This window comes from Ranitomeya variabilis, chromosome 1 (genome assembly GCF_051348905.1).
Source record: "Ranitomeya variabilis isolate aRanVar5 chromosome 1, aRanVar5.hap1, whole genome shotgun sequence".
Lineage (NCBI taxonomy): Eukaryota > Metazoa > Chordata > Amphibia > Anura > Dendrobatidae > Ranitomeya > Ranitomeya variabilis.
In genome coordinates, this window is record NC_135232.1 from 414799573 (window position 1) to 414826659 (window position 27087).

The window sequence follows — 27087 nt, forward strand, 5'->3', positions numbered from 1 at the left end:
ATCAAAATCGACTGCACTCGGATAACATCTGAGTACAGTCTGATGTTTTATACACATCCACAGACTTGTATGGGTGCTTGTGATCTTATTGATGAAGCCACTCGAAGCAAGTTGCGATTTGTCCCACAGATAGGCCGGCGTCACACTGGCGAGTTTTACGGACGTAAGAGCGCAGAAACTACGTCCGTAAAACTCGCATAACATACGGCACAATGATTCTCAATGGGGCTGCTCCTATTAGCCGTATATTACGGTTCAGTATTATACGGCTTTCTACGGCCGTACAAAATCGCAGCATGCTGCGTTTGTCAGCGTACTGCGCAAAAAAATCGCCAATGAAAGTCTATGGGGGCGAGAAAAATACGGATTCCACACGGACCTGCAGTGTGACTTGCGAGAAATACGCAGCGCTGTTAGTGAAAAGTCGGTAATTCAATTGCCGGCTTTTCATTTCTCCTGCACAAACCCGACAGGATATGAGACATGGTTTACATACAGTAAACCATCTCATATCCCCTTTTTTTTGCATATTCCACACTACTGTTAGTAGTGTGTATGTGCAAAATTTTAGCGCTGTAGCTGCTTAAATAAAGGGTTAAATGGCGGAAAAAATTGGCGTGGGCTCCCGCGCAATTTTCTCCGCCAGAATGGTAAAGCCAGTGACTGAGGGCAGATATTAATAGCCAGGAGAGGGTCCATGGTTATTGGCCCCCCCGTGGCTAAAAACATCTGCCCCCAGCCACCCCAGAAAAGGCACATCTGGAAGATGCGCCTATTCTGGCACTTGGCCACTCTCTTCCCACTCCCTGTAGCGGTGGGATATGGGGTAATGAAGGGTTAATGCCACCTTGCTATTGGAAGGTGACATTAAGCCAGATTAATGATGGAGAGGCGTCAATTCTGACACCTATCCATTATTAATCCAATTGTAGGAAAGGGTTAAAAAACACACACACACATGATTGAAAAGTATTTTAATGAAATAAACACAGCGGTTGTTGTAATAATTTATTGCTCTCTCAAATCCATTTGCAGTCCCTCGCTTGGCAACATAATAAACGCACAAAATACATACCTTCTGATGTACTGTCAGGTCCAACGATGTAATCCATCTGAAGGGGTTAACTAATATTACAAGCAGGAGCCCTGCAATAATGCAGCTGTGCTCCGTGCCTGTAATCCCCGGCGAATGAATGAAATGTAGGTCATTGACCTACATTTCCTTCAGTCGCGGTGATGCGCCCCCTGGTGGATGTCCTCATATGACCTGGAGCGTGGGAAAAAGTTCCCAAGCTGCAGTTCATGAGAACATCCACCAGAGGGCGCCTCACCGCGAATGAATGAAATGTAGGTCAATGACCTACATTTCATTCATTCGCAGGGGAATTACAAGCACGGAGCACAGCTGCATTATTGCAGGGCTCCTGCTTGTAATATTAGTTAACCCCTTCAGATGGATTACATCGTTGGACCTGACAGTACATCAGAAGGTATGTATTTTGTGCGTTTATTATGTTGCCAAGCGAGGGACTGCAAATGGATTTGAGAGAGCAATAAATTATTACAACAACCGCTGTGTTTATTTCATTAAAATACTTTTCAATCATGTGTGTGTGTGTTTTTTAACCCTTTCCTACAATTGGATTAATAATGGATAGGTGTCAGAATTGACGCCTCTCCATCATTAATCTGGCTTAATGTCACCTTCCAATAGCAAGGTGGCATTAACCCTTCATTACCCCATATCCCACCGCTACAGGGAGTGGGAAGAGAGTGGCCAAGTGCCAGAATAGGCGCATCTTCCAGATGTGCCTTTTCTGGGGTGGCTGGGGGCAGATGTTTTTAGCCACGGGGGGGCCAATAACCATGGACCCTCTCCTGGCTATTAATATCTGCCCTCAGTCACTGGCTTTACCATTCTGGCGGAGAAAATTGCGCGGGAGCCCACGCCAATTTTTTCCGCCATTTAACCCTTTATTTCAGCAGCTACAGCGCTGAAATTTTGCACATACACACTACTAACATTAGTAGTGTGGAATATGCAAAAAAAAAGGGGATATGAGATGGTTTACTGTATGTAAACCATGTCTCATATCCTGTCGGGTTTGTGCAGGAGAAATGAAAAGCCGGTAATTGAATTACCGGCTGTTCACAGATATCGCGCTGAATGAAATCTAAATACAGAATATATATATATATATGTGTCTCAATGACATATATATATATATATATATACTGTATATATGTTTTCCCGAACATTTGAGCACATAAATCCATTAGATGTCGGTTTTGCAAGCCTGCGCGAAAATCTCGCAGTACGGATGCCATACGGATTACATACGGAGGATGCCATGCGCAAAATACGCTGACACACCCTGACTACGGATCACTATTTTGGGAACATTTCACCGTATTTCGGCCGGATTACGGCCGTAAAATACGGACCGTATTGTCTTACGCCGAGTGTGACGCCGGCCATAGTGTTCAGCGATACCGTCCGATACTTGAAAGTATCGGTATTGGAAAGTATCGGCCGATACCGGCAAAGTATCGGATCTAATCCGATACCGATACCCGATACCAATATAAGTCAATGGGACACCAAGTATCGGACGGTATCCTGTATGGTTCCCAGGGTCTGAAGGAGAGGAAACTCTCCTTCAGGCCCTGGGATCCATATCAATGTGTAAAAGAAAGAATTAAAATAAAAAATAGGGATATACTCACCTCTCCGACGCAGCCTGGACTTTACCGCCGTAACCGGGAGCCGTTGTACCTAAGAATGCGCGCTTGAAGGGCCTTAGATGACGTCACGGCGCTCTGATTGGTCCGTAGCGGACCAATCACAAAGCAGTGACGTCACCTAAGGTCTTTCAAGCGATACCACAAAAGTATCGGATCTCGGTATCGGAATTCCGATACCCGCAAATATCGGCCGATACCCAATACTTGCGGTATCGGAATGCTCAACACTACCCACAGACCTAATTGGTCTGTAGAAAGAATTGCAGATCTGCAGTGGCCCATAGAATAACACTTTTTACATAACATTTTTTAGTGATGGAATGGGGCATTTTGGTGTGTTTTTAGTCCATTTGTCATTTTTTTCCAAGACAGGACATGCTCTATGTATGATATTTCTCCTGAAAAAAGTCAGAAACAATATAAATATGAAAAAAAAAAACTATTAAAAACACTTGAAAAAAACATGTATAAAAGAGAAAAAACATACATAAAGACTTTGGAAAATGCATGGTTTTTTGAGACTGTGTTCACAGGTTCAGGTTTTTGAAGTAATTTTTGAAGAAAAAAAGAGAAGCAGGATATGTTTACATGTGGTGTTTTTGCAGCATTTTTTCAGCAGTCAAAGATTCATGTTTGACAGTAAAACCTTTGCTCTTTGCTGCATTCTTTGCTATATTATTGCTGTGATTTTTGTCTGCATTTTTCAAGCACATTACATGTGAGATTTCTCTACACAACGTGTTAATAAGGTTAGTTTTATTCACCAAAAATGTTGCATAAACCGAGCACAAATGTTTTGACTTCAAAAACTGCATAAAATAATATAACTAGTGAAACACAACCTAAGGGCTGTCCCACACGTCCAGATAATTCCGGTACCGGAATAAATCGGTACCGGAGTTATCCGTGTCCGTGTGCCTGGGAACTCACGGAGGCCATACGTGCGGCACACGTGTGCCGCCCGTATGGCGAGTGGGTACCACACGGAGCGTGTGGTACCCACTCTGCATGGTGCTGAAGCTGCGATTCATATCATCCCTGCAGCAACGTTTGCTGCAGGGAAAATATGAAGAATAGTGTTTAAAATAAAGATCCATGTGTCCGCCGCCCCCCCACCCCCTGTGCGCCCCCCCCCCGCTGGTCAGAAAATACTCACCCGGATCCCCCGTCGGCAGTCGCTCCTTCCTGGTCTGGCCGCGGCTTACTGTATGCGGTCACGTGGGGCCGCTCATTTACACTCATGAATAGGCGGCTCCGCCCCTATTGGAGGTGGAGCCACATATTCATGAGTGTAATCGGCCGCATACAGTAGGAGGCGCGGCCAGACCAGGAAGGAGCGACAGCCGACGGGGGACCCGGATAAGTATTTTCTGACCAGCGGGGGGGCGCACAGGGGGTGGGGGGGCGGCGGACACATGGATCTTTATTTTAAACACTATCATTCATATTTTCTCTATAGCAAACGCTGCTACAGGGAACATATGAATGGCGGCTTCAGCACCATGTGGGGGGGGACAGCGCTTACTGTAGCGCTGTCTCCGGCACGCCACACGGACCCCAGACGGAGAATGTCCGTGTGAGGTGCGTGTTTTACACGGACCCATTGACTCTATTGGGTCCGTGTAATCCGTGCGCTCCCACGAACACTGACATGTCTCCGTGTTTGGCACACGGAGACACGGTCCGCACACGGTCCGCACAAAATCAATGACATCTGAACAGATGCATTGATTTTTATGGGTCTACGTGTGTCAGTGTCTCCGGTACGGGAGGAAACTGTCACCTCACGTACCGGAGCCACTGACGTGTGAAACCGGCCTAAGGCCACGTTCACACTTTCAGTATTTGGTCAGTATTTGTAAGCCAAAACCAGGAGTGGGTGATAAATGCAGAAGTGGTGATGTGTTTATTATACTTTTCCTCTATTTGTTCCACTCCTGGTTTTGGATTATAAATACTGAGGTAAAATACTGACCAAATACCGAATGTATGAAAGTGGCCTAATGATATATATTTGTCTATCACAATAGAGTATACTGGCAATTATTTCATTAGTCAAGGGGGCATCTCATTTGCCTAATCCATTCCTTCAATAAATAGCAGACTGAGGAGCCTATGTTCCTGTCTTGCAGCAGCTTCGGTAGGTCATTAGACATGGTGATTCAGCAGCTGTAACATGTTTTATAAGTAACTGCTCCCTGTAATGAGCGTGTGATGCAGCCCTAATATGACAAACAAATGCTTTTTTCTTTAGGTCCTGGAAGGGTGGAAGATGATTAGTAAATGACGAGGATTACAATTTTCTTCAAGTGTAAAGATGTGATTCAAAGCATCTTTAAGTTTGAGGAATGTATGGTCAGGTTATTCTAAGAATGCCTGCTGGTGACCCAGGACCTTGTGGTCACAAGGCAAGCAGCATGAAAGTGGTCATGTGCTGGTGAACTACACTCCTATAAAAGGATTAGGGCTGGCAGGGAAACTCTTGACTGCATCAAAGGGATTATTAAGTAATGAAGCATAAAACAAACTGAAGCCTGTCGTATGTAGGAAACTTATTTGCTGGCTAAAACCTGGTTCAAGATTTAGTAGGTACTCTTATTGGTTTGTATGTGTATATGTTTTGTATTTTCTCTTGTGTTTGTACGACTCTTATTCTACGCTTTTACATTCAGGTGTTTAGGGCTTTTTTTTTTTTAAAGCTAAAATTGGTGAGTAGTGTGATTTTAACTATCTAACATTTCTAGTAATTCATCTGTTTCAGACAAGGTGCACAAAATTGGGCTCTATCGTAGTGCCGCACCCAATCTCACTGGAAAGGCTTCTAACTATAAATGCTTTGTGTGAAGGTGTCAGAACTTGCTTGGGTATTTAAGAACGGCTAATTATTTTGAGTGTAAACCGGTAGTTTTATGGATGAAAGAACACTACTGAATCACTGTGTCCTTTAGGCTTTTAATCAAATGTTTCATAGCTTTAATCAATAGCACAGAGACTATTCCCTTTCATCAATGTATGATATTCCCATAGACCATGTGTAGTGGTGGCATATTTGACTCTTAATTTCTTTGGCCAAGAGTCCACTGAATGTTTGACTGTCTAAGCAAGTTACCTATTACACTCATCACGCTAATCTTCCTATTATGTAGGAGGAGTTCTGCATCAAAAGCCGGGAGGTTCTGTTTTCACTCATTATGAGGCTTCAATCTTGAAGTATTTTATTACATGCTTTAAATGTTAACGACTGACACCACCAACTTTGGTGCACTTGTCTTTGTCATCTTTCAGGTGTGACCGTCCAGAACACAACTATGTTGTGCTACAGGTCTTGGAGTTTCTACTCGGTGGCGTTCTTGTTCGTACTCTTCTATGACCTGATCTCTGCACAATTTCCTCGTCAATGTGCCACTCCAGAAGCACTGCTCAGTGGCGAGTGCTGCCCGGGTCTATTTCCTCAACTGTCTCCAGATGCAAGTGACCAGTGTGGCTTTTCTGTAGGTCGTGGTCTGTGTGGAACTGTTAGTGTGGATACCAGGCCGCATGGACCCCAATATCAGCTTGATGGGACAGACGACCGAGAACAATGGCCCATTCGTTTTTTTAACAGGACATGTAGATGTTTTGGTCGGTTCTATGGTTACAACTGTGGCAGCTGCAGACCTGGATGGATAGGGGACAACTGTGACCAGCCACTTGTAGTAGGTAAGCATTTTTAAATAAAAAAAAACTAAATTAATCTGCTCACGACCTAGTGGAACTAGTCTAAAAATGCTGCAAAAAACGAACATAATGCACAGCAATCTAAAAACATTGCTGTTCAGTCTTTTGTTACTACTTTTAACCACTTCAGGGTTAGCAAATCTTGAAGCAGTTAAAAGAATGTTCATTCTTTGGGCATCTTTGTTGGTAAGCTTTCTGCTGTTTATACTTGAAAGTATAGGGTGCAAATCTGCTTCAAGAATGAAACCACCTGCACTTCCTGAAACTGATTTTCACCACGGAAACCTCATATCACTTTTTTTTTTTTTTTTCTTTTTTTTTTTTTTTTTTTATTCCAGCGATGAATTGCTGCAATAACTTTGATTTAATGCAATTACTGCTGCCACGTAAATAAAGGTGTTTTTTTTCTTCATTTATATAATGTATAATTTCTAACAAATGTTAGTATAATTGTAGGTAAAGCTTGACTTTGCCTGCCCGTTTGCACTTCTGCCTCTTCTCAGGAGATTTGATTCCTAGAGGTGGTGTCTTCCTAGAATTGAATGTTCTTTTATGCGCTGAGATCTCTCCAGACTACAAAGTATAACAAAATTCCTGTGTGTGTGTGTGTGTGTGTGTGTGTGTGTGTGTGTGTGTGTGGGGGGGGGGGGGGGGAATCCTTGCACTCACAGCTGCATCTTCTGATCACTCGCACTGGGGCCACCGGGCCCCCCCACACTGTACTGGGATTTTCAGCTTGCATTTGATCGTAGTGATGTCACCTTCCAGTGTGCGTGGCAGTGGGGACCTGACGGATGGTGGTGAGTAACAGAGGGGCCGGAGCATAGACGCCATCCCCTTTGAATTTAATTACAAAACATCCACACTTTAAAGTATACAGATTTTAGTGAAAAGCATGCATCTCTACTTGCATCATTATATAAAAATCTTCTTATGATAAAAGAATGCCGAGCTTCATACTTGTTAAAGTTCAAGGTTTTTTATTTATTTTTATTTGTGGTTTTTTTTTTTGTTTTTTTTTTTTGTTTTTCTCAACATGTGCCAACAAGTAATTGTAATCGTTCCTAACTTAGAGGTTATGAGCACAAATTGAGTATTTGATTGCAGAATCTCTGCACTGTTTCTGGGTAAAGACGCCACAGAGAATTGACATGCTGCAGTTTATATTCTGCACCAAATCTGCAAGTCAAAAATGCTCAACATGTGCATGACACATCAGGCTTCTCATTCACTTTCCTGGCATCAGGATTGCTGCAGGTTTTGTCACAAATCCAGGTGGGAAAAAACCTTGACAAATGCACCAAATCTGCAATGTGTGCATATCTTTTTTTTTTTTTAAATAAATTTTATTAAATATAATGGTTATAATTTTGGTCCTGTAACTAGCTGTCATCATAAAGTGCACAATTTTTGTTTTATTGTAGTGAGAAGAAATGTGTTAGACTTGCGTGTTGAAGAAAAACAACGCTTTGTTAGCGCACTTGATCTAGCAAAAAACACTCTGCATCCAGACTACGTCATCGCAACACGTCATCACAATGAGCTCATTGACCAAGAAAGAAATACTACAAACTTTGAAAATATTTCAATATATGATTTCTTTGTTTGGACCCATTTCTACAGTGTTAGCAAAACGTTTCTTGGCCCAGGCCAGGGGAGTGTTGGTGGCATAGACTTCTCTCATGAGGGTCCTGCTTTCCTTACCTGGCACAGATACCACTTGATGCAACTGGAACGGGACATGCAGGTATAGTGAGGATTTTTCTTTGTTACAGATGGGGAAAAAAGTGTGATCTCTTAACTTGTCAGTCCTAAGTAGTCATGTGAAAAAGGCTGATCACCGTTGGTAGTACAATTAGTCTTAGCACCTGACATCTTGTACATCTTGCATCAGTGACTCTGAAGTCTTAGGCCATGTGCACATGCTGCGGATTCCATTGCGGAATTTTCCGCAGCGGATTTGATAAATCCACAGTGCAAAACCCCTGTGGTTTTTACTGCGGATTTCTCGGTTTCTATTGCGGTTTCCTCTGCGGGTTTTCACCTGCAGATTTCTATTGGAGCAGGTGTAAACCCGCAGCGGATTCCGCACAAAGAATTGACATGCTGCGGAAAATAAACCGCTGCGTTTCTGCAGCATGTGCACTGCGGATTTCATTTCCCATAGCTTTACATGGTACTGTATATGCATGGCAAACCGCTGCGGATCCGCAGCGTGTGCACATACCTAAAAAGTACAAATTGGCAGGGTTCACACATGTACACAAACTGTAAATTTTACTCTTCGCCACGACAGCACCCTACTGGAGAGAGGGATCCGCCCCGCAGGAACAGGAAACCTATTGAGAAATAAATGGGGGCGGTCCGCCTCTCCTCCTCAGTTTAGGTTTCCTGTTCCTGCGGGAACGACAGGACTCTTACTGAGAAGACATACCTGGGCTTGCATGCCGCCTGCGCAGTATCCGTGAGAACGGCAGGGGCTGCGGCTCAGAAGCAGCGTCGGGGGAGTTCCGTTAGACGGCTCCCCCCTCGTCTGATGGAGCGGGCAGACGGCCGGGTCCGGGAAAGGCCGACCGGCGTCCTTCCCAGCGTGCGGTACGGCAGCAGGAGCCGGGTAAGGTGACCTTCCAGCGGCCGGCGTGGAATCCCGGGCCGACCGCCGCACATACAGGCTACCCCGGAAGTGGTTCTTGGACTTCCGGGGCGCCTAGGCCGGATCCAGGGCGGGGGAGCCGGCACTGATCTGCGCATGCGCGAGAAAAAAAAAACGTTTTGGCGCTCTATTTAAAGCGCTCACTAACGCTGAATCGGCGATGCAGAGATGTCATCCCCAGGTGCCATGGACCCTACAACCGGAGTTCCAGTACCCCCCGCCAAAGATCACGCCAGAGGATCCTCGGACACCGCTCGTAAAAGCGACGGTTCCAGAACAGGATCTCGGCCTTCTGATCCGGTATTATTTGCTTCACTGGGTGAGTTGTGAACTCTACCTATTAAGCTAACGCTGTCTCCCTATTTCTCTCTTTTCCCTTTCTCTCTCTACTTACACGCTTAGAGCAAAAAACGACGAAAAACGAAGCACAGGGAATGTGCCTTGTGTAACCAGCCCCTCCCTGACTCATACCCCAAAAAACTTTGTGAGGACTGTTTAAAAGAAACACAGGGAGCAGCAGTGTCCATTACGGACCTACGGGCCATTATTAGAGAAGAACTAAAAAATATGACCCAGGAAAAACCGCGTAGTTCTAAATCTAAAACGCCAACACTTGTGTCAGACTCCGACAGTGACCAACCGATACTGTCAGATGCCTCCCTATCATCATGTCCAGCGTCATCATCCTCATCAGAGATTGAGGGACGCTCATGTTTCCCCTTGGACAGTGTGGACAACTTGGTAAAATCTATTCGAAATACCATGGGGTGTGAGGAGTCTAAGGGTGCGCAAACCGCGCAAGAAATAATGTTCGCGGGTTTGGCAGACAGAAAGAGATGTTTTCCGGTTATTCCAGCAGTGAAAACATTGATTAAAAGAGTGGGAGAAGCAAGATCAGAGAGGCTTTCTACCCTCAGCCTCAAAACGCAAATATCCGTTTAGTGACGAGGAGCTTCTTACTTGGACCAAAGTCCCTAAGGTCGACGCAGCTGTAGCCTCTACCTCCAAACAATCCACTCTACCTGTGGAGGATGCGGGACTATTGGTCGATCCTTTGGATCGTAAGGCTGAATCATCCCTTAAACGTTCCTGGGAAGCGGCTACAGGGATATTCAAACCTGCAGTAGCCAGCACTTGCGCGGCCCGGTCAATGATCATCTGGATTGATCAGTTAGACCAGCAAATTGAAAAGAAAAGCTCGAGGGAAAAACTAAGAGCAGCCATCCCTTTAATACGAGGAGCAGCGGCCTTTCTGGCAGACGCCTCCGCCGACTCACTCCGTTTAGCAGCAAGATCTGCGGGCCTTGTAAATAACGCAAGAAGAGCCCTATGGATGAAGAGTTGGAAAGGGGACGCGCAATCTAAGTCTAAAATATGCGCAATCCCATGTGAGGGTGAGTACCTCTTTGGTAAAACCTTAGATGAGATACTCAAAAAGGCAAAGGACAGGAAGAAAGCTTTTCCTGAAACCTCTATTCCGTTTTACAGGAGAGCCTTTAAAAGGAGGCCGTTTGGCAAAAGGAGGCAAACGGATAGGTCTACAACATGGACCCCTAAAGACGACAAGCAGAGAGGTACCATGTTTAGAAGACCCAACCCCCCAAAAGACAAATACTGAGGACATACCAGTTGGGGGCAGACTTAAATTTTTCACCACCCAATGGGAGAAGATAACATCTAGCTCGTGGGTTTTAAATATCGTCCGAGATGGAATTAAATTAAAATTCTCTCGTGTACCCCATGAGTCTTATATTATAACAACTCTCAGCTCGCCTATACAGCAACAGGCTTTAGAGCTTGAAATTCAAACCCTAATATCAAAACGGGTCCTAGTCCAAGTGCCAGTGGGACAGGAGGGTAGGGGATTCTATTCACCCCTATTCTTAATCTCTAAGCCCGACGGTTCTTTCAGAACCATCATAAACCTTAAAAAACTCAATTCATTCATTGAAAATTATACATTTAAAATGGAGTCCATTAGGTCCACCATAAAACTCCTCTTCCCAAACTGTATGATGGGGGGCATTGATCTAAAGGATGCTTACTATCATCTCCCCATTCATAACAGATACCAAAAATTCCTCAGAGTGGCGGTAAAAATCAACAACGAGGTTCGTCACTTCCAGTATGCGGCCTTACCCTTCGGCCTCTCAACAGCGCCGAGGATCTTCACCAAGATAATGCTAGAGGTGATGGCATACCTACGCCAGAAGGAAACTTTGATTGTGCCCTATCTGGATGACTTTTTGGTAATAGGAAATTCAGTTACTCAATGTGCCGATCGTTTGGCTCACGCAATTTCCTCTCTACAGGACCTGGGCTGGATAATCAATACCGACAAATCCAGACTCACTCCGCTTTCCCATCAGGCGTTTTTGGGGTTCCAGTTAGACTCCATATCTCAAAAGTGTCTCCTGCCGCAGGTAAAAATCCTACTGATCAGACACAAAGTCCTAGCCGCAATAACTAATCCTCGTATATCCCTAAGACAAGCTATGTCGTTACTAGGGTCTCTTATCTCTTGTATACCAGCAGTGAGATGGGCTCAACACCACACTCGAGTCCTACAACATCAAATTTTACAAGAGGATAGACGGTTATTTGGTCACCTAAATACAAAAATAACCTTATCTCAGGAGGTTTTAACTTCCTTAGAGTGGTGGCTAGACTCAAACCATTTGTTGAGTGGGGTTCCATGGGTAATAACGCCATCTCACACCATAACCACTGACGCCAGTCCTCATGGATGGGGCGCTCATATGGGGAACGATTATTGCCAGGGTTTATGGAGCAGGGAAGAAAATTGCAGCTCCTCTAACTTTAAAGAACTGAATGCTGTAAAATACGCCTTATACCATTTCCTCCCACAGATTCGGGGGAAAGACGTCAGAGTCCTGTCCGACAACACCACCACGGTGGCATATCTAAATCGGCAAGGAGGTACGCGATCAGAGATTCTGATGTCTTCTGCTACGGAAATCTTAAATCTAGCAGAAAGTCACCTAACATCCCTTACTGCATTGCACATAAGGGGAGCAAGCAATCAGCAGGCGGACTTCTTAAGCAGACACACCCTGAGGCAAGGAGAGTGGTGTCTAAACCAGCAGATATTTCTGGACATAATATCTCTTTGGGGCCGTCCTCAGATCTCTTCGCCACAAGGAAAAACAGAAAAGTCCGGAGATTTGCTTCTCTATCTCCAGCGGATCATCCGGACATTCTGGACGCTCTCCAAGCCCCTTGGCAGTTCAGTCTGGCGTACGCGTTTCCTCCGATCATATTGCTTCCTCAAGTTATACGCAAAATCAGGGAAGAAGGGGCGAGAGTTGTACTGATAGCTCCATTCTGGCCCAAGAGACCATGGTTCTCATGGTTACAGACCATGTCGGTCTCAGATCCTTGGGTCCTCCCCTCAACGCCCAACCTTCTCTTCCAGGGTCCGTTTTTCCACCCTCAGGTGGACAATCTACACCTGACGGCCTGGAACTTGAGAGGCAGATGTTAAGATCGAGAGGATTCTCGGGGGGTTTAATTGATACGCTTCTCCATAGTAGAAAACCCTCCACCACAAAAATCTATACAAGAGTATGGAGAAAATTTTTTCAATTCCATACATCTACCGACACATCAGAAATTCCGATACATTCTATCCTGGAGTTTCTTCAAAAAGGGAGAGAACTAGGTCTAACTGTAAACACCTTAAAGGTTCATGTTTCAGCGCTAGGAGCCCTCTATGGCCATAACATCGCGGGGGATAGATGGGTATCCAGATTTATTACGGCCTGCGAAAGAATGAATCCAGTTAACATACCTAGGATTCCACCCTGGGATTTAAATTTAGTCTTACAAGCCCTAACAGACTCTCCATTCGAGCCAATAGACTCAATACCAATTAAATGTCTATCACTAAAAACGGCCCTCTTGGTAGCACTGACTTCAGCTAGGAGAATCAGTGACATCCAAGCACTCTCTATAGATCCACCTTTTTTGTTAACCTTTCAGGATAAGCTAATTCTTAAACCAGACCCTTCCTACCTGCCCAAAGTAGCAAAAAAATTCCACAGGTCACAAGAAATAATCTTGCCCACTTTCTTCAGTAATCCATCCACTCCTGAAGAACAAAAATATCACTCTAGACGTTAAAAGAGTAGTGTTAAAATACATTGAAAAGACCAGCAGCTGGCGACAGAGTAGGGCTCTGTTTATTTCCTTCCAGGGCGTCAAGAAGGGTCATGGAGTAACAAAAAGCACCTTATCCCGGTGGATCAGAGAGGCTATCAGACTGGCTTACTCCGCGAGGAAAGAAAACCCTCCGGAAGGCATAACGGCACACTCTACCAGAGCGATGGCATCCTCCTGGGCAGAGAGGGGAGACGTCCCGATTGAAACTATATGTAAGGCGGCAACGTGGTCAAACCCTTCTACATTTTATAACCACTATAGGCTAGACCTATCGTCAACTTCTGACCTAGACTTTGGCAGGACTGTCCTCAGCACGGTGGTCCCCTCCCTAGGTGATGGTCTCTGAAAGATCTCCAGTAGGGTGCTGTCGTGGCGAAGAGTAAAAAGCCGGATTACTCACCGGTAATGCTCTTTTAGTGAGTCCACGACAGCACCCTCTTACATCCCTCCCTAGATTAATATAATACATATTATTTGAGTAAAATCCTTTTAACCATAAGCAAATAAGTTTAAACAATGAAATAAATGATATTTGCCTAATACTGGTGGTCCTCCGGGTACTCTGAAATCAAAACTGAGGAGGAGAGGCGGACCGCCCCCATTTATTTCTCAATAGGTTTCCTGTTCCTGCGGGGCGGATCCCTCTCTCCAGTAGGGTGCTGTCGTGGACTCCCTAAAAGAGCATTACCGGTGAGTAATCCGGCTTTTTGTAACTGGCATTGGGTTGGTTAACCTGAACTGACAGCCTCACATATGACTGAGGCTGTTGGCTCGGCTCCAGAAGTTTGTGTCAGGTCCAGAAATGGTGATCCATACACAGCCCATGAAATGTGGGCATGTGAAGCAGTCTTCTACAATCAGTTTCGTTGAAATCTTGTAGGAATTGGTGAGAAAATGCTGTATTGGGGTGTGTATGTAATTGTAACTCACTACATTCCTGCAATGAGCTTTTCAGGTCTTCTGCATGTACTATCAAAATTAGGTTACTTGTAAATGGGGTGTTACATACTCGCTTTCAAGAAGATAAAGCGGGTTTATTAGAAGGATTAACAGCAGAGGATTGTAGGAGTGTTATAGCACTGTTAGGCATAACACCAATTTCAGGTTCAGCTATCTGACAATAATTATTCAACATATTCTATAAATGCCATTAGTGTATGTCTATTCTATCTATTTTTTTTTTATTTATTTTTTTTTTCCATGGTCAAATTAAAAAAAAAAAAAAAAAAAAAAAAAAAAAAAAAGGAAACAAGCTTTCGGTGATGGATACTCTTTAATTACGAAAAACAAATTTTCCATAGGTTGAGTGGGAGAGGTCTTGCATAAAATGGTTTAAAACATGGGTGGGCAAACTTTCCCGAGAATTCCTATGAAAAACCATGGCTGTTGAGAGCCAAACCATTAAATTGAACTTAATATTGCTCAATTTCTAATTCAGAAACTGATTTAGAGGTTAGTACATGTTACAACAGGGCTTATCTCAATGTGTTCTCACCTGTATCTGCTAAGCAAATCCATATAACTTGTCACTCCTATTATTCATTTTTTTTTAAAGAGGACATGTAGCCAAATATTTGCTCTCAATATAATATATACCCAAATACTGATTCTCTAAGTATGATACACATATAGATGTACTCTTGATCAACTGATGCTTACATGGTCTCTATCCTTGTCACAATCCCATTCTTTCTGCCTTGCCCATGACATTGGAGACTCTAGGGCAATAGCCAAAGCAGTGAGTCTGTTGCTGTTTGCCCAGTTATGGTAGAAGGTAATGCACTGTTTAACCGATGTGGTGGTCTGTTGTGATTCCAAGTGTGTTAAAAGCATAACAAATGTCTTGTTCAGAACCTTTTGCAGGATCCTTCTTTTGCACTTCCTTATTGGAACTTTGCTATTGGTGGAAACGAGTGTGACATTTGCACTGATGACCTCGTGGGTGCAAAAAGTAATTTTGAGCAAAATCTTTTAAGTCCAAACTCTGTGTTTTCTCGTTGGCAAGTTGTATGTGAATTTGTGGAGGATTATGAAAGCTTGGGGACAATCTGTAACAGTAAGTATTTGCTAGAGAATGGAAACGGGCTTTTATTTAGCACTGAACTGTGGATGCATGTAGCTTAATTCTTGATTTGTAGTTGACATATGTAATTTCTTACCTTACATCAGACACAGCAAGTAGCCCAATAAGAAGAAATCCTGCTGGAAACATTGCTCGCCCAATGGTACAGAGGCTTCCTGAGCCAGAAGATGTGCTTCTTTGCTTAGAAGTCAATTTGTTTGATACTCCACCATTCTTCTCAAATTCTACAGAAAGCTTTCGAAATACAATTGAAGGTAATGAAACTACAAGAATGTATTAAATATCTTTGAGTTGGGGGGGGGGGGGGGTTTGAGGAATATATATTTAGTATTCTTATTTTCGCTTTGCATAGGTTACAGTGAACCTTCCGGGCAATATAATCCAACAGTAAGAAGCCTTCATAATCTAGCTCATCTGTTCCTAAATGGTACTGGGGGACAAACTCATGTGTCGCCAAATGATCCAATCTTTGTGCTTCTACATACCTTTACTGACGCAGTTTTTGATGAATGGCTAAAGAGGCATACTACAGGTAACATCTTTTGATGAACTGTGATTCCTGATATATCTATCTGGAAAGCATCTTTCCGAGGGTACATTACCACGGTTGGTAAACGCTGCGGGTTGGAGGCTGCGTACATCCACAATGTCCAGCTGTTACAGCATAGTGGATGGGATTTCTTGAAATCCCATCTCCACTATGCGTTCTGAGATACCTGTGGCTTACCTGCGGAAACAGACATTCAGCACATCTCTCCAGAATGCAGCATGTCTATTTATCTTGCAACGACATGAGCCTCAAAGATAAAGCTCACCCTATAATGTATTGGGCTCAATGATTCTGCACGGTTCAATTAACACATGTGGAATCGCCTGCGTTCAAAAGCTGGTAGCGCTTTGGACGCAGCAGACATGTGTTGCATTCAAAGCGCTGCCGATTCCTGACCATAGGCACATTCCCTAAAAGTTTTGGAAACTTTTTCATGACTTCCTGAACTGCATCTTGGTATTACAATACAGTGGGGAAAGTGGTTACCAAAAGCTCCACACTTGACAATACATTTACTATCACGAAGTGACAGCACAAACATCACTTGCTGGTGTCCACTGTACTATACATTCAGCAATCTACTGTAATGTCAGTTTTAAACCCCTCTTATGCTGCTGGATGCAATGCTGATTGAGTAGTTTTGCAGAGGGTGAAAAACCCTCCTTATCAACCCATCGGAGTACTGATTAGGTTGCAACTGGAGGATGGAGCGCTTCCCGGCCTACCATGTAAGGATACTTCTTAGGCCCTGTCAGTTTTACACTGGATGTAATCTTCTAATACAGAAGTACTGCAGTATATTTTAAGAGAAGGCATCAAATTCTGTAAAGACTCAAGCAAACGGTCAAGTGTCAAGCATAAAAAGTACAAGTAAAGGCTTTTTCTCTATATTTTATACATAACTAGATATCGCTGCTTATACTCATCCTACATGATTTGCCCCTTAAGCCAAGGCAAACTGGTTTAAGGGAGCCTTTAAGGCTACTGGAGTTTTGAGATCCTTAAGCACCTGGAGGCCAAGAACTCTGGTCACCTTAATTCACAGCCTCCATGTGTCCCCTCACCCCCACCTCCAAGCAGGGGCTAAATATAAATTAAAGAGAAAATTCATCCATTCCATCTCTTAAGCATCAAACTCTCACAAAATGTCACCAATAAAGAGGAAGGGTGGAAATGAACTCCACATTTATTTATTTATTTTTATGATCACACTTTACAAATTTTGGTATTGGAAAAATATTTATTCTGCATGACCTTGTATAATGTTTGCTGTAAAACTGAATCCTAAAGTGGTTAATGTGGGGGTGGCTTCAGTGTAATGCCTCTTTCATGTGTTTGATTTAAATTGTGTTAATCACTTTCATAGTGGGTTTTTAGTGTGTGTGTGTGTGTGTGTGTGTGTGTGTGTGTGTGTGTGTGTGTGTGTGTTTTTTTTTGTTTGTTTTTTGTTTAGTGGAGAGAACACTATACTGATTCTAGTCCTACTTGGTCTATGGTTTAACATGTATCTTTTTACTTTTCTAATAAGATTTTAACGAGTATCCACTGGAAGACGCACCTATTGGTCATAACAGACAATACAACATGGTTCCATTCTGGCCACCAGTGACCAACATTGAAATGTTTGTTTTGGCTCCAGACCATCTGGGATATGCATATGATGTCCAGTGGCCTAGTAAGTAGACAAGCTGGTTGTACTGCTGCACCTACATATTAGGAACAATGGCAAATATTGTGGATAAAGTTTGGGAACATGTCAAGTGCTTGGCACCAGACGGGGTAAAAATCTGTGAAATTTCCTATTCATAGACTACATGGTACCCCACTAGTCAGCTGACAGCTGTTCCAGCAGGCAGAACAGATTTGATGGACCTTCACCAATCTCATATTGGTGCCTTTCCTGATGGATAAGTACTGTAATCAAATTTTTTTTCCAGTCCTGGATATATATATATATATATATATATATAATTTTTTTTTTTTTTAAACATCTTCTTTCATGAAAAGTATTCTTCAAAGCTATGGCATTTAACTGTAGATGGCAAAAGAATTTGACGGCTTCCATACACAAGAAGGGAGCTGCTACAAAAGTTTTTCTCTTTAAGACCAAGAGCATGTAATGGACAGACAATTAAATTCAATGTAGGATACGTTGGGGTGGCTCTTACATTTTACTAAAAATATCTAAAGTAGAAAAGCTCTTTAAAGAGTAATATGCGCTATGCTCTTCACCTAGTAAGTCTACTTAACTATTTACATCTAGAGCAATGCAAGAACATTGCTTTTAACAGTGTTTCTATTGCCTCTTTAGGTCGTGCACTTGGCAGTACAGAAATAATCACAGTAGCAGTTATAGCCGCTTTGGTTCTTGTGGCTATGATCTTTACGGGGGCCACATGTGCTATTCGGCGCAGGAGCAGAAAGAGCGAGGTGCTCCAGCCACTCCTTGGTGAATCCTATCCACATTATGCTGAAGACAAGGAAAATACACAATCTGTGTAAAATATCTAAACTTGTTCATTATAAAATGCTTGGTAATTTTCCTTGAGTTTGTTTCAAGCTGTAAGTTAGAATTCTTTAGATCATACTGTAATTGTTTATTTTTATTGCTAATAATATTCCAACATGGAGTTGGCTTAATGTAAATGCATATGCGATGCTGCTAGCAAATCTTAATGTACACAGGTTTCTGCAATCACTGTATGGACCTGCATGAACCCACTATCTGGATGGTAGTTATTGTTGAAAGTCCTCCTTAGTAGATCTTCATACATCACATGTTGCACAAATTGACCATGAATTAAAAACAATGTATTTTGAAATTTGCTGTGACTACTCATTTCCATGTTAGGCTTTTCTATATGTTTGCAACTGCAATCCAATGTCTGGACACCTTGAGAATACAGGAAAGGGGGAGTATTTTTACATATGGTAAAAGGACCGGCAAAAAGAGGGGACCCCAGTGCAAGAATAATCTATAGGTCCTTCGTAGTCCAATAGTTCATCGCAATGTAACACTTCACCTGTTTTGGAGTTCCAAATGGACAACCTTACTACTTCGTCCCCTGTGTAGTTTAGTTTTACCCAATGATGCCTGCCGCTTGTCAATAGTGCAGCTATATTAACTAACCGTAACCAGGTTTCAGTCGTAAATGTTTCATTCTTGAATTCACTTTTAGACCCTCTAATGGCTTTCTCCACACCCACATACCCCCTACCTTATCTCCCAGTAATAAAGGCAGGTTCTGCGCTCAGTCTGTTTCAGGCTGCAATACTGCGCTTATGGCCTTGTGCATTCCTTTGTTTGTTTGTTTTTTTTCTGTAACATTGCATCAAAATGCAATAACGGGTGACCAAAAGATCATATTTGCACCAAAATGGTATCAATATAAACATCGGCACGCAAAAAATAAGTCCTTACCCAACGCGAGATTCCAAAAAAATGGAGATGCTGCGTGTCTCGGAAAATGACTGTTTAATAAAAAAAAAAAAAAAAAAAAGGGGGGGGGGGGGGGGTTTCACCACTTGAATAAAAAAGAACCTAGTCATGTTTGGTGTATATTAACTCGTAATGAGATGGAGAATCATAATGGCAGGTCAGTTTCTTAGTATTTGGTGAACAACAAAAAAGAAAAACATTGTGAAATTGCACCTTTTTTTTCAATTTCATCACATTTGGATATTTATATTTTTTTCATGCTTTCTTACACAATATGGTAAAACCAATGGTGTCATTCAAAAGTATAACTTGTCCCGCAAAAAACAAGCCCTCACATGGCTATTTTGAAGGAAAAATAAAGAAAGGTATGACTCTGGGATGATGGTGTGAAAAAAGGTCCCAGGGGTAAAGGGGTTAAAACACTATCAAGTTCATTACTAAACCCAGGACTTGGTGCAGCGTTAGGCTACTTTCACACTAGCGTCATTTGGCCTCCGTCGCAAAGCGTCGTTTTGGAGAAAAAAACGCATCCTGCAAAAGTGCTTGCAGGATGCGTGTTTTTTTTTTTCCCTCCATTGACTTGCATTAGCGACGCACTGCGACAGATTGCCACACATCGCATCTGTCGTGCGACGGATGCGTCGTGCTTTGGCAGACCGTCGGCACAAAAAACACTACATGACGTTTTTTTTTGTGCGACGTGTCCGCCATTTCCGACAGCGCATGCGCGTCGAACTCCGTCCCTCCTCCCCGGACCTTACAATGGGGCAGCGGATGCGTTGAAAAACTGCATCCGCTGCCCCCGTTGTGCGGCGCTTTCAACGCTAGGGTCGTTGCGTCGGCACATTGCATTGCGACGTGCAGTGCACAACGCTAGTGTGAAAGTAGCCTCAGATAGGAGCACCTTGGGCCAACCAGAGAAAATCCTCCTTTGAGGCCCACTATGTAGCTACTTAGAAATGTATATAAGACCACCGATTGTGTGCTAATATCAGAGTATAATATAAGGTAGTACACTTCTTAATTATGTAGCAGGGGTTGGGGTAGCCCCCTCATAAAGTATAATGCAGCCAGCCTCATATAGTATAATGTAGCCCCCTCATAAGATATAATGCAACCCCCCCCAAAAGAACATATGCAGTCGTCAGAATAAGGTATAATGCAACCAGGACTCAGATCTAACTAAGGGCTCATTTTCATTTGCGAGAAATACGTGCGAGTCTCGCATGTTAGAACCAAGCTCTGGTGCTGATTATTTTTTATTTTTTTTTTTAATCTCGGCAACAGCATATGGGGCAAATGTCTGTATGGAGCATCTTATGGGGCCATGTGCAGCATTATATGGAGCATCTTATGGGGCCACGTGCAGCATTATATGGGGCAAATGTCTGTATGGAGCATCTTATGGGGCCATAATCCACATTTGTGGAGCATTATACGGGACAAATGTGTCTATGGAGCATCTTATGGGGTCATAATCAGCATTATATGGGGCATATTTTAATATGGAGCATCTTATGGGGCCCATCATAAACTTTATGGAGCTTTATATGGGGCGTATTTTTTTTGTATGGAGCATTTATATGGGGCCCATCATGAACTGTATGGGGCTCTTGATTCAATATGGGTATTCAAACACACTTAAACTACTGATGTCTCAATTAATTTTACTTTTATTGGTATTTATTTTTCAAATTTACCAGTAGCTGCTGCATTTTCCACCCTAGGCTTATACTCGAGTCATTATACTTGAGGTTTTTTTTGTGGCAAAATTAGGGGGGGGGGGATGGTGTCGGCTTATACGGTATATGATTATTGCATCCTGCTTGCCTGTATTTATTTTCTAGTTAATATTCCTTCATTTAGAGTAATCTGCTTTAAAGGGATGTTTCTTTGACGTCATTGAGTGCAACATACTAAAATTATTCATCTAAATTAGTTTGAGGCAATGATGACTTTTTTTTACAAGGGTATTGGGACACTTTTTCTTTTCTCCATTGTAGGGATATCAGGGTGAGCCGTCGAGGGCGCCTACCGCAGAAACTTGGGGTGCCAACCTTCACTGCCTGTCAGGGCTCAGTATAGTAACCCTGTAGGGTTCAGTATGTACACCATTTCCTTACTGTTTATATCCTACATAAATGTGAACATTTTTTTTTTTTATTTGATCAGGACAATAAAGACTACTCAGTATTGAATATGAATGGAGAATTTTCCCGAAAACAGACAAATTTCATTGTCCTGAACACAGAAGCAAAGTTTTTATGGAACAACTATTTTCTATTTGTTTTAGGCATAACGGGTTAGGAAAACATGCTTTGGACCCAGAAACAAAAAAAAATATATAAAAATTTGTCATTGTAATTTCCTTTTTTTTTCAGACAATATATTCGAAATTTTTCTGCCCTGTGGTCATAAAATCAAAGTTTGTGCTGAATGAAGACGTTTTTCCATAGTCTTTTAACATAAGCAGTTGAAATATTACACTTGGAAGCCAGGAACAAAAATTGTGTTACGTAGTGTAATCAAACATAATCCATAATGGGACTAGTATGGCAATAAAGTGCACAATGCAAAGACACAATCATCTATTTGCAAGAGCAAAAATAAAGTGCACAATGCAATAGATCAGATACTTATGTACTCATCTATTTGCCGTAGTATAGCCAGGAATCCCATAACAAAATTGAGGTCCCAATCAGGCTTCATTCAGAAATAGCGATATTCCAAAGCAATGCCCGAAGCATCCCCCCATGGGAATAACGGGGTTCATCAGGGGCTATGATGGCCACACAATTAATAAAGATGCAATGAACTGACGTCATCGCGCACCGGCTGTGTCAGAGGGGAATGATGAGAGACGGAGCGTCTATAATGCCAATACAGTTGAATGCGGCACGTACTGGCGGGTGGCGCCAGTGACACCCCCCTGACTTACGGCTCTATAGATGTCGTGTGGGCTGGAGGCCCCTGGGTGAGCAGGGGCCCTGGTGTGCCATCCCTGATAGTGTGTGCTAGGACTCACACCCATTTGTGAGGAAAAAAAAGGTAAGATTTCTGGACAGAAAAAATGTATCATGCGAGTGTAAGGCAATTTCCGTGTGATTTTTTTTTTTTTTTTTATGTGCCTCGGAACATCCGTATGACATGCGTATGCAATGCGATTTTAACATGAGGTTTTACATACAGCAGTTCTCTGTATGTAAAAGCTCATGTAAAAATCGTGTTGTAAAATAAAATTGTACAGATTGTTTCAAAACCAAATAATCTTAAACATATATATTATAATTATATATATATATTAGAATAAAAGCAGGCATCTAGATGCCGCATATAAAATAGATATATACACATAGTATAGGTGTGTGCATGCATATATATAATATATATATATATATAATCTTTATATTTCATAGAGAGATAGATAGCAGAATAGCCAATAATTAATTTGTCGGCTTTTGCAAAATCATCGCAGAAGCCGACGGGATAGGAGACATGGTTTACATGCAGTAAATCCATTGTAGAACAGTAAGGATACTTTCACACATCCATCTTTCGCTGTCAGGCTCAATCTGGCAAATTTTGAAAAAATGGGATCTGGCGAAAGATGCCGCCGTATCAGTTTTTTACCCATAGACTTGTATTAGCGCCGGATGACCTTTACGTTTCGTCCGGTTTACGCTGGATCTGGCAAAAATTTAGTTTCCGATGTCTGGAAAAAACGTACACAGTAACTTTTTTTTGTCTTCGGTGAAAAAGCCGGAAGTGCCGGATCTGGCGCTTCCGGCTTTTTCCTAGAATGGAAGCCCATGGGAGCCGGAAGGTGCCAGATTCAGAAAATTAACTCCAAAACTCCAATTTTTTTTTTTATCCAGTTATCTGGATATGCTAGTCGGATCCGTCAAAAATGGATCCATTGCATTAGTTTTTCACGATCTGCGACGGATCCATTTTTTTCAACATTTGACGGATTGTGCCTGACTGCAAAAACCTGATGTGTGAAAGTAGCCTTAGATTTATAGATGTCAGCAATGTCTAATACAATATGTGTGTTAAATTTGGGATCTGTATGTACTTAATAAAAGAATGTTTTCACGGAAAAAATTGTGTGGGCTCCGGCACAATTTTCTTCGCCAGAAAGGGAAAGCTGACGGCCGGGGCTGATATTTGCAGCCTGGAGAGAGGTTAATACCCATGGATCTTCCCAGTCTATCAAAATCAGCCTGCAGCTGTATATTTATCCTTTACTGGCTATTCTAATAGGGGTACCCCCCCAAAAAATGATGTGGGTTCCCCCTATAAATAATAGCCAGAAAGGCTATGCAGACAGCTGCGGGCTGAAATTCATAGCCTAGGAAGGGGCCATGGATATTGACCCCCCTGGCTAAAAATACCCAGCTGCCCCAGAAAAAGCACATCTATAAGATGCACCAATTATGGCCCTTAGCCTCTCTCTTCCCATTGCCCTCTAGCGGTGGCATATGGGGTAATAAGGGGTTAATGTCACCTTGCTATTGTAAGACACCTATCCATTATTAATCCAATAGTATGGAAGGGTTAAAAAACCACACACATTAAGAATAAAGTATTTTAATAAAATAATTAAACACATAGGTTTTCTATCTTTATTATACTCTTAATCCAAGCGAAGCCCTTGTTCTCCTGTAAAAAATCCAAAGTAAAAAAGCAACAATATCCCATACCTGTTCGCCGTACAGTCAAGTCCCAAGCTGCAATCCATCTCAAGGGGTTAAATAGTTTACAACCAGGAGCGGTGCTAATACTACAACCCCAATTTGTAAACCATGGAGGAAAGAATGAAAAGCTGCCTGCGCAGCCTCCCCGCCTGACCAGACATGAACTCTGTAGAGTGGGAAAGTTTCTGAACTTTTTCACACGCTGTCGAGTTCACCTCAAGTCAGGCGGGGCCGACTACCGCTGACATCACTGAGCATGCGCACAATCACAGCCTGACCTGAGGTGAACTCGGCAGTGTGGGAAAAAGTTCAGAAACTTTCCCACGCTACAGAGTTCATGTCCGGTCAGGCGGGGAGGCTGCGCAGGCAGCTTTTCATTCATAACACAGTGGTTTACAGTTGGGGGAGTAGCTTAGTTGTAAACTATATAACCCCTTAAGATGGATTGCAGCATGGGACTTGACTGTACGGTGGACAGGTATGGGATATTGTTGGTTTTTAATTTACATTTTTTACAGGTGATCATGGGCTTCGCTTGGATTACCTGTAACAATAAAATGGCCAAACAGTGCTTAGTGTTTTATTTAATTAAAATACTTTATTCTGCAGGTGTTTCTTTTTTTAACCCTTTACAAACTTTAGGATTAGTAATGGATAGGTGTCTTATTGACACCTCTCAATTATTACAGGGCAGTGGGAAGAGAGAGGCTAAGTGCCCTTTTCTGGGGTGGCTGGGGGCAGATGTTTTTAGCCGGGGGGGCAATGACCATGGTCCCTCTCTAGGCTATTAATATCTGCCCTCACTCACTGGCTTTTTCTCTCTGGCGCAGAAAATTGCGCGGGAGCCCATATCATTTTTTTCATATCAATTTAACATACACAAAGTACTAACAGTATTTGACACTGACATCTTATAAATCTAACTGTTCTGCAATGTCTCCTATCTTGTCGGCTTCTGCAATGATTATGTATATACACTCACCGGCCACTTTATTAGGTACACCATGCTAGTAACGGGTTGGACCCCCTTTTGCCTTCCGAACTGCCTCAATTCTTCGTGGCATAGATTCAACAAGGTGCTGGAAGCATTCCTCAGAGATTTTGGTCCATATTGACATGATGGCATCACACAGTTGCCGCAGATTTGTCGGCTGCACATCCCAAAGATGCTCCATACAAGGCAGGATGGATCCATGCTTTCATGTTGTTTACGCCAAATTATGACCCTACCATCCGAATGTCACAGCAGAAATCGAGACTCATCAGACCAAGCAACGTTTTTCCAATCTTCTACTGTCCAATTTCGATGAGCTTGTACAAATTGTAGCCTCAGTTTCCTGTTCTTAGCTGAAAGGAGTGGTACCCGGTGTGGTCTTCTGCTGATGTAGCCCATCTGCCTCAAAGTTCGATGCACTGTGCATTCAGAGATGCTCTTAGGCCTACCTTGGTTGTAACGGGTGGCGATTTGAGTCACTGTTGCCTTTCTATCAGCTCGAACCAGTCTGCCCATTCTCCTCTGACCTCTGGCATCAACAAGGCATTTCCGCCCACAGAACTGCCGCTCACTGGATTTTTTTTCTTTTTCGGACCATTCTCTGTAAACCCTAGAGATGGTTGTGCGTGAAAATCCCAGTAGATCAGCACGTTCAAAGGCGCTCAAATCACCTTTCTTCCCCATACTGATGCTCGGTTTGAACTGCAGGAGATTGTCTTGACCATGTCTACATGCCTAAATGCACTGAGTTGCCGCCATGTGATTGGCTGATTAGAAATTAAGTGTTAACAAGAAGTTGGACAGGTGTACCTAATAAAGTGGCCGGTGAGTGTATATATATATATATATTCTATGTGTCTATATCTATTCTATCTTTTCTATTCTTAACCTCTCAGTGTGATTTTACTGTACGCGGGACTTGAATTGCCGGCTTTTCAGAGGACACTGGTGCGTAAAAATCAGACAGCACTCGCATGGTGAGAGTGCTGTGCAATTTTTTTCTCGCACCCATTGACTTACATTGGTAAGTCTCATCTGAGAATCACAGCAAAACGCCGCATGCTGTGATTTTTTTCTCAGTCCGATTTCGACTGAGAAAAAACTCGCAAATGAGATGTCACCTATTGATTGATTGATTAATTAATATTGGTCCACGTGCAATCCGATATTTTTTTTATCGGACTGCACTCGTCCATTTTTCTCACAAGTGAATATGAGCCCTTAGCCGCAGCCTGCGGCTAACACTACACACTGATAAAAAGGGAAATTAATATTCGCCCCTCTCCATGCCCATGGGGGCATGGGGAAGAGTTCATATTCATTTCTCTTTAGCAGCGGGGACAGGCTTTAGCTACAGCAGCCAGCTTCTGCCTTCTGTCACCCCCTTCTCCACTGCTGGCACCAGGGGGCCCCCATAACAGCTGCGTGGTATGCCGCTATTAGTGACACGCCACTGGCTGGGAGCCCATGGAGCAGTGGGGGCCCTAGGCGGCTGCTGGCCCTGTATGCCAGTCTGACCCTGGCTTGGTGTCGGTGCCAGCTGTTTATGTAAACCCCTAATCCCATTGCGATGGTGAGCTAGGAAGAACAGAGACAGGGCCTCAGAAATTACACATTACTATGATATGCCAGTTCTTGGGTAGCTTTAGGGTTGGTATTTTTTGGTTGGGAGGGTACCAATAACCATGTCACTTTTTATTTATTCCTAGAAAGCTGCTAGATATCTGCCAGCTATTTATGCATCCATACCTATAGCTATCTCTCAAAGCCTTTCTCTCTCCCACACCCAAACCATGCCAACATTAACCAGCTTGAAACAGTATCTATTGCTGTACAAAAATGCAGTTAAAAAAATGCAGTGTGCGCGCCGGAAGACTTTAAGTTTACTGTAGTTCCCAGAGCTGGGGCACATGGAAGCTGTGAACTAAGGTGACCAGAGTTCACAGTCTCCAGGTGTTTCAGCAACTGGAAACTCCAGTAACTTTAAAGGGTCCCTTTAAGATTATGTGCCTCACAGTTGCTGGGTC

The 27087-nt window shown here is 42.9% G+C and overlaps 1 protein-coding gene across 2 annotated transcripts; it reads left to right on the plus strand.

Moving 5' to 3' along the window:
- Positions 1-4954: 4954 nt before the first annotated feature.
- Positions 4955-18752, plus strand: TYRP1 (tyrosinase related protein 1). Of its 2 annotated transcripts, none has more exons than XM_077249217.1 (8): positions 4955-5334; positions 6031-6444; positions 7887-8209; positions 15149-15353; positions 15467-15634; positions 15733-15912; positions 17459-17605; positions 18242-18752. In XM_077249217.1, the coding sequence occupies exons 2-8, from the start codon at positions 6054-6056 to the stop codon at positions 18430-18432; spliced, it is 1605 nt and encodes a 534-aa protein (XP_077105332.1). In that variant the 5' UTR covers positions 4955-5334; positions 6031-6053; the 3' UTR covers positions 18433-18752. The 2 variants fall into 2 exon arrangements, with proteins under 2 accessions (XP_077105332.1, XP_077105333.1); XM_077249218.1 differs by having other exon boundaries at positions 5120-5330.
- The last annotated feature ends 8335 nt before the right edge of the window (positions 18753-27087 follow it).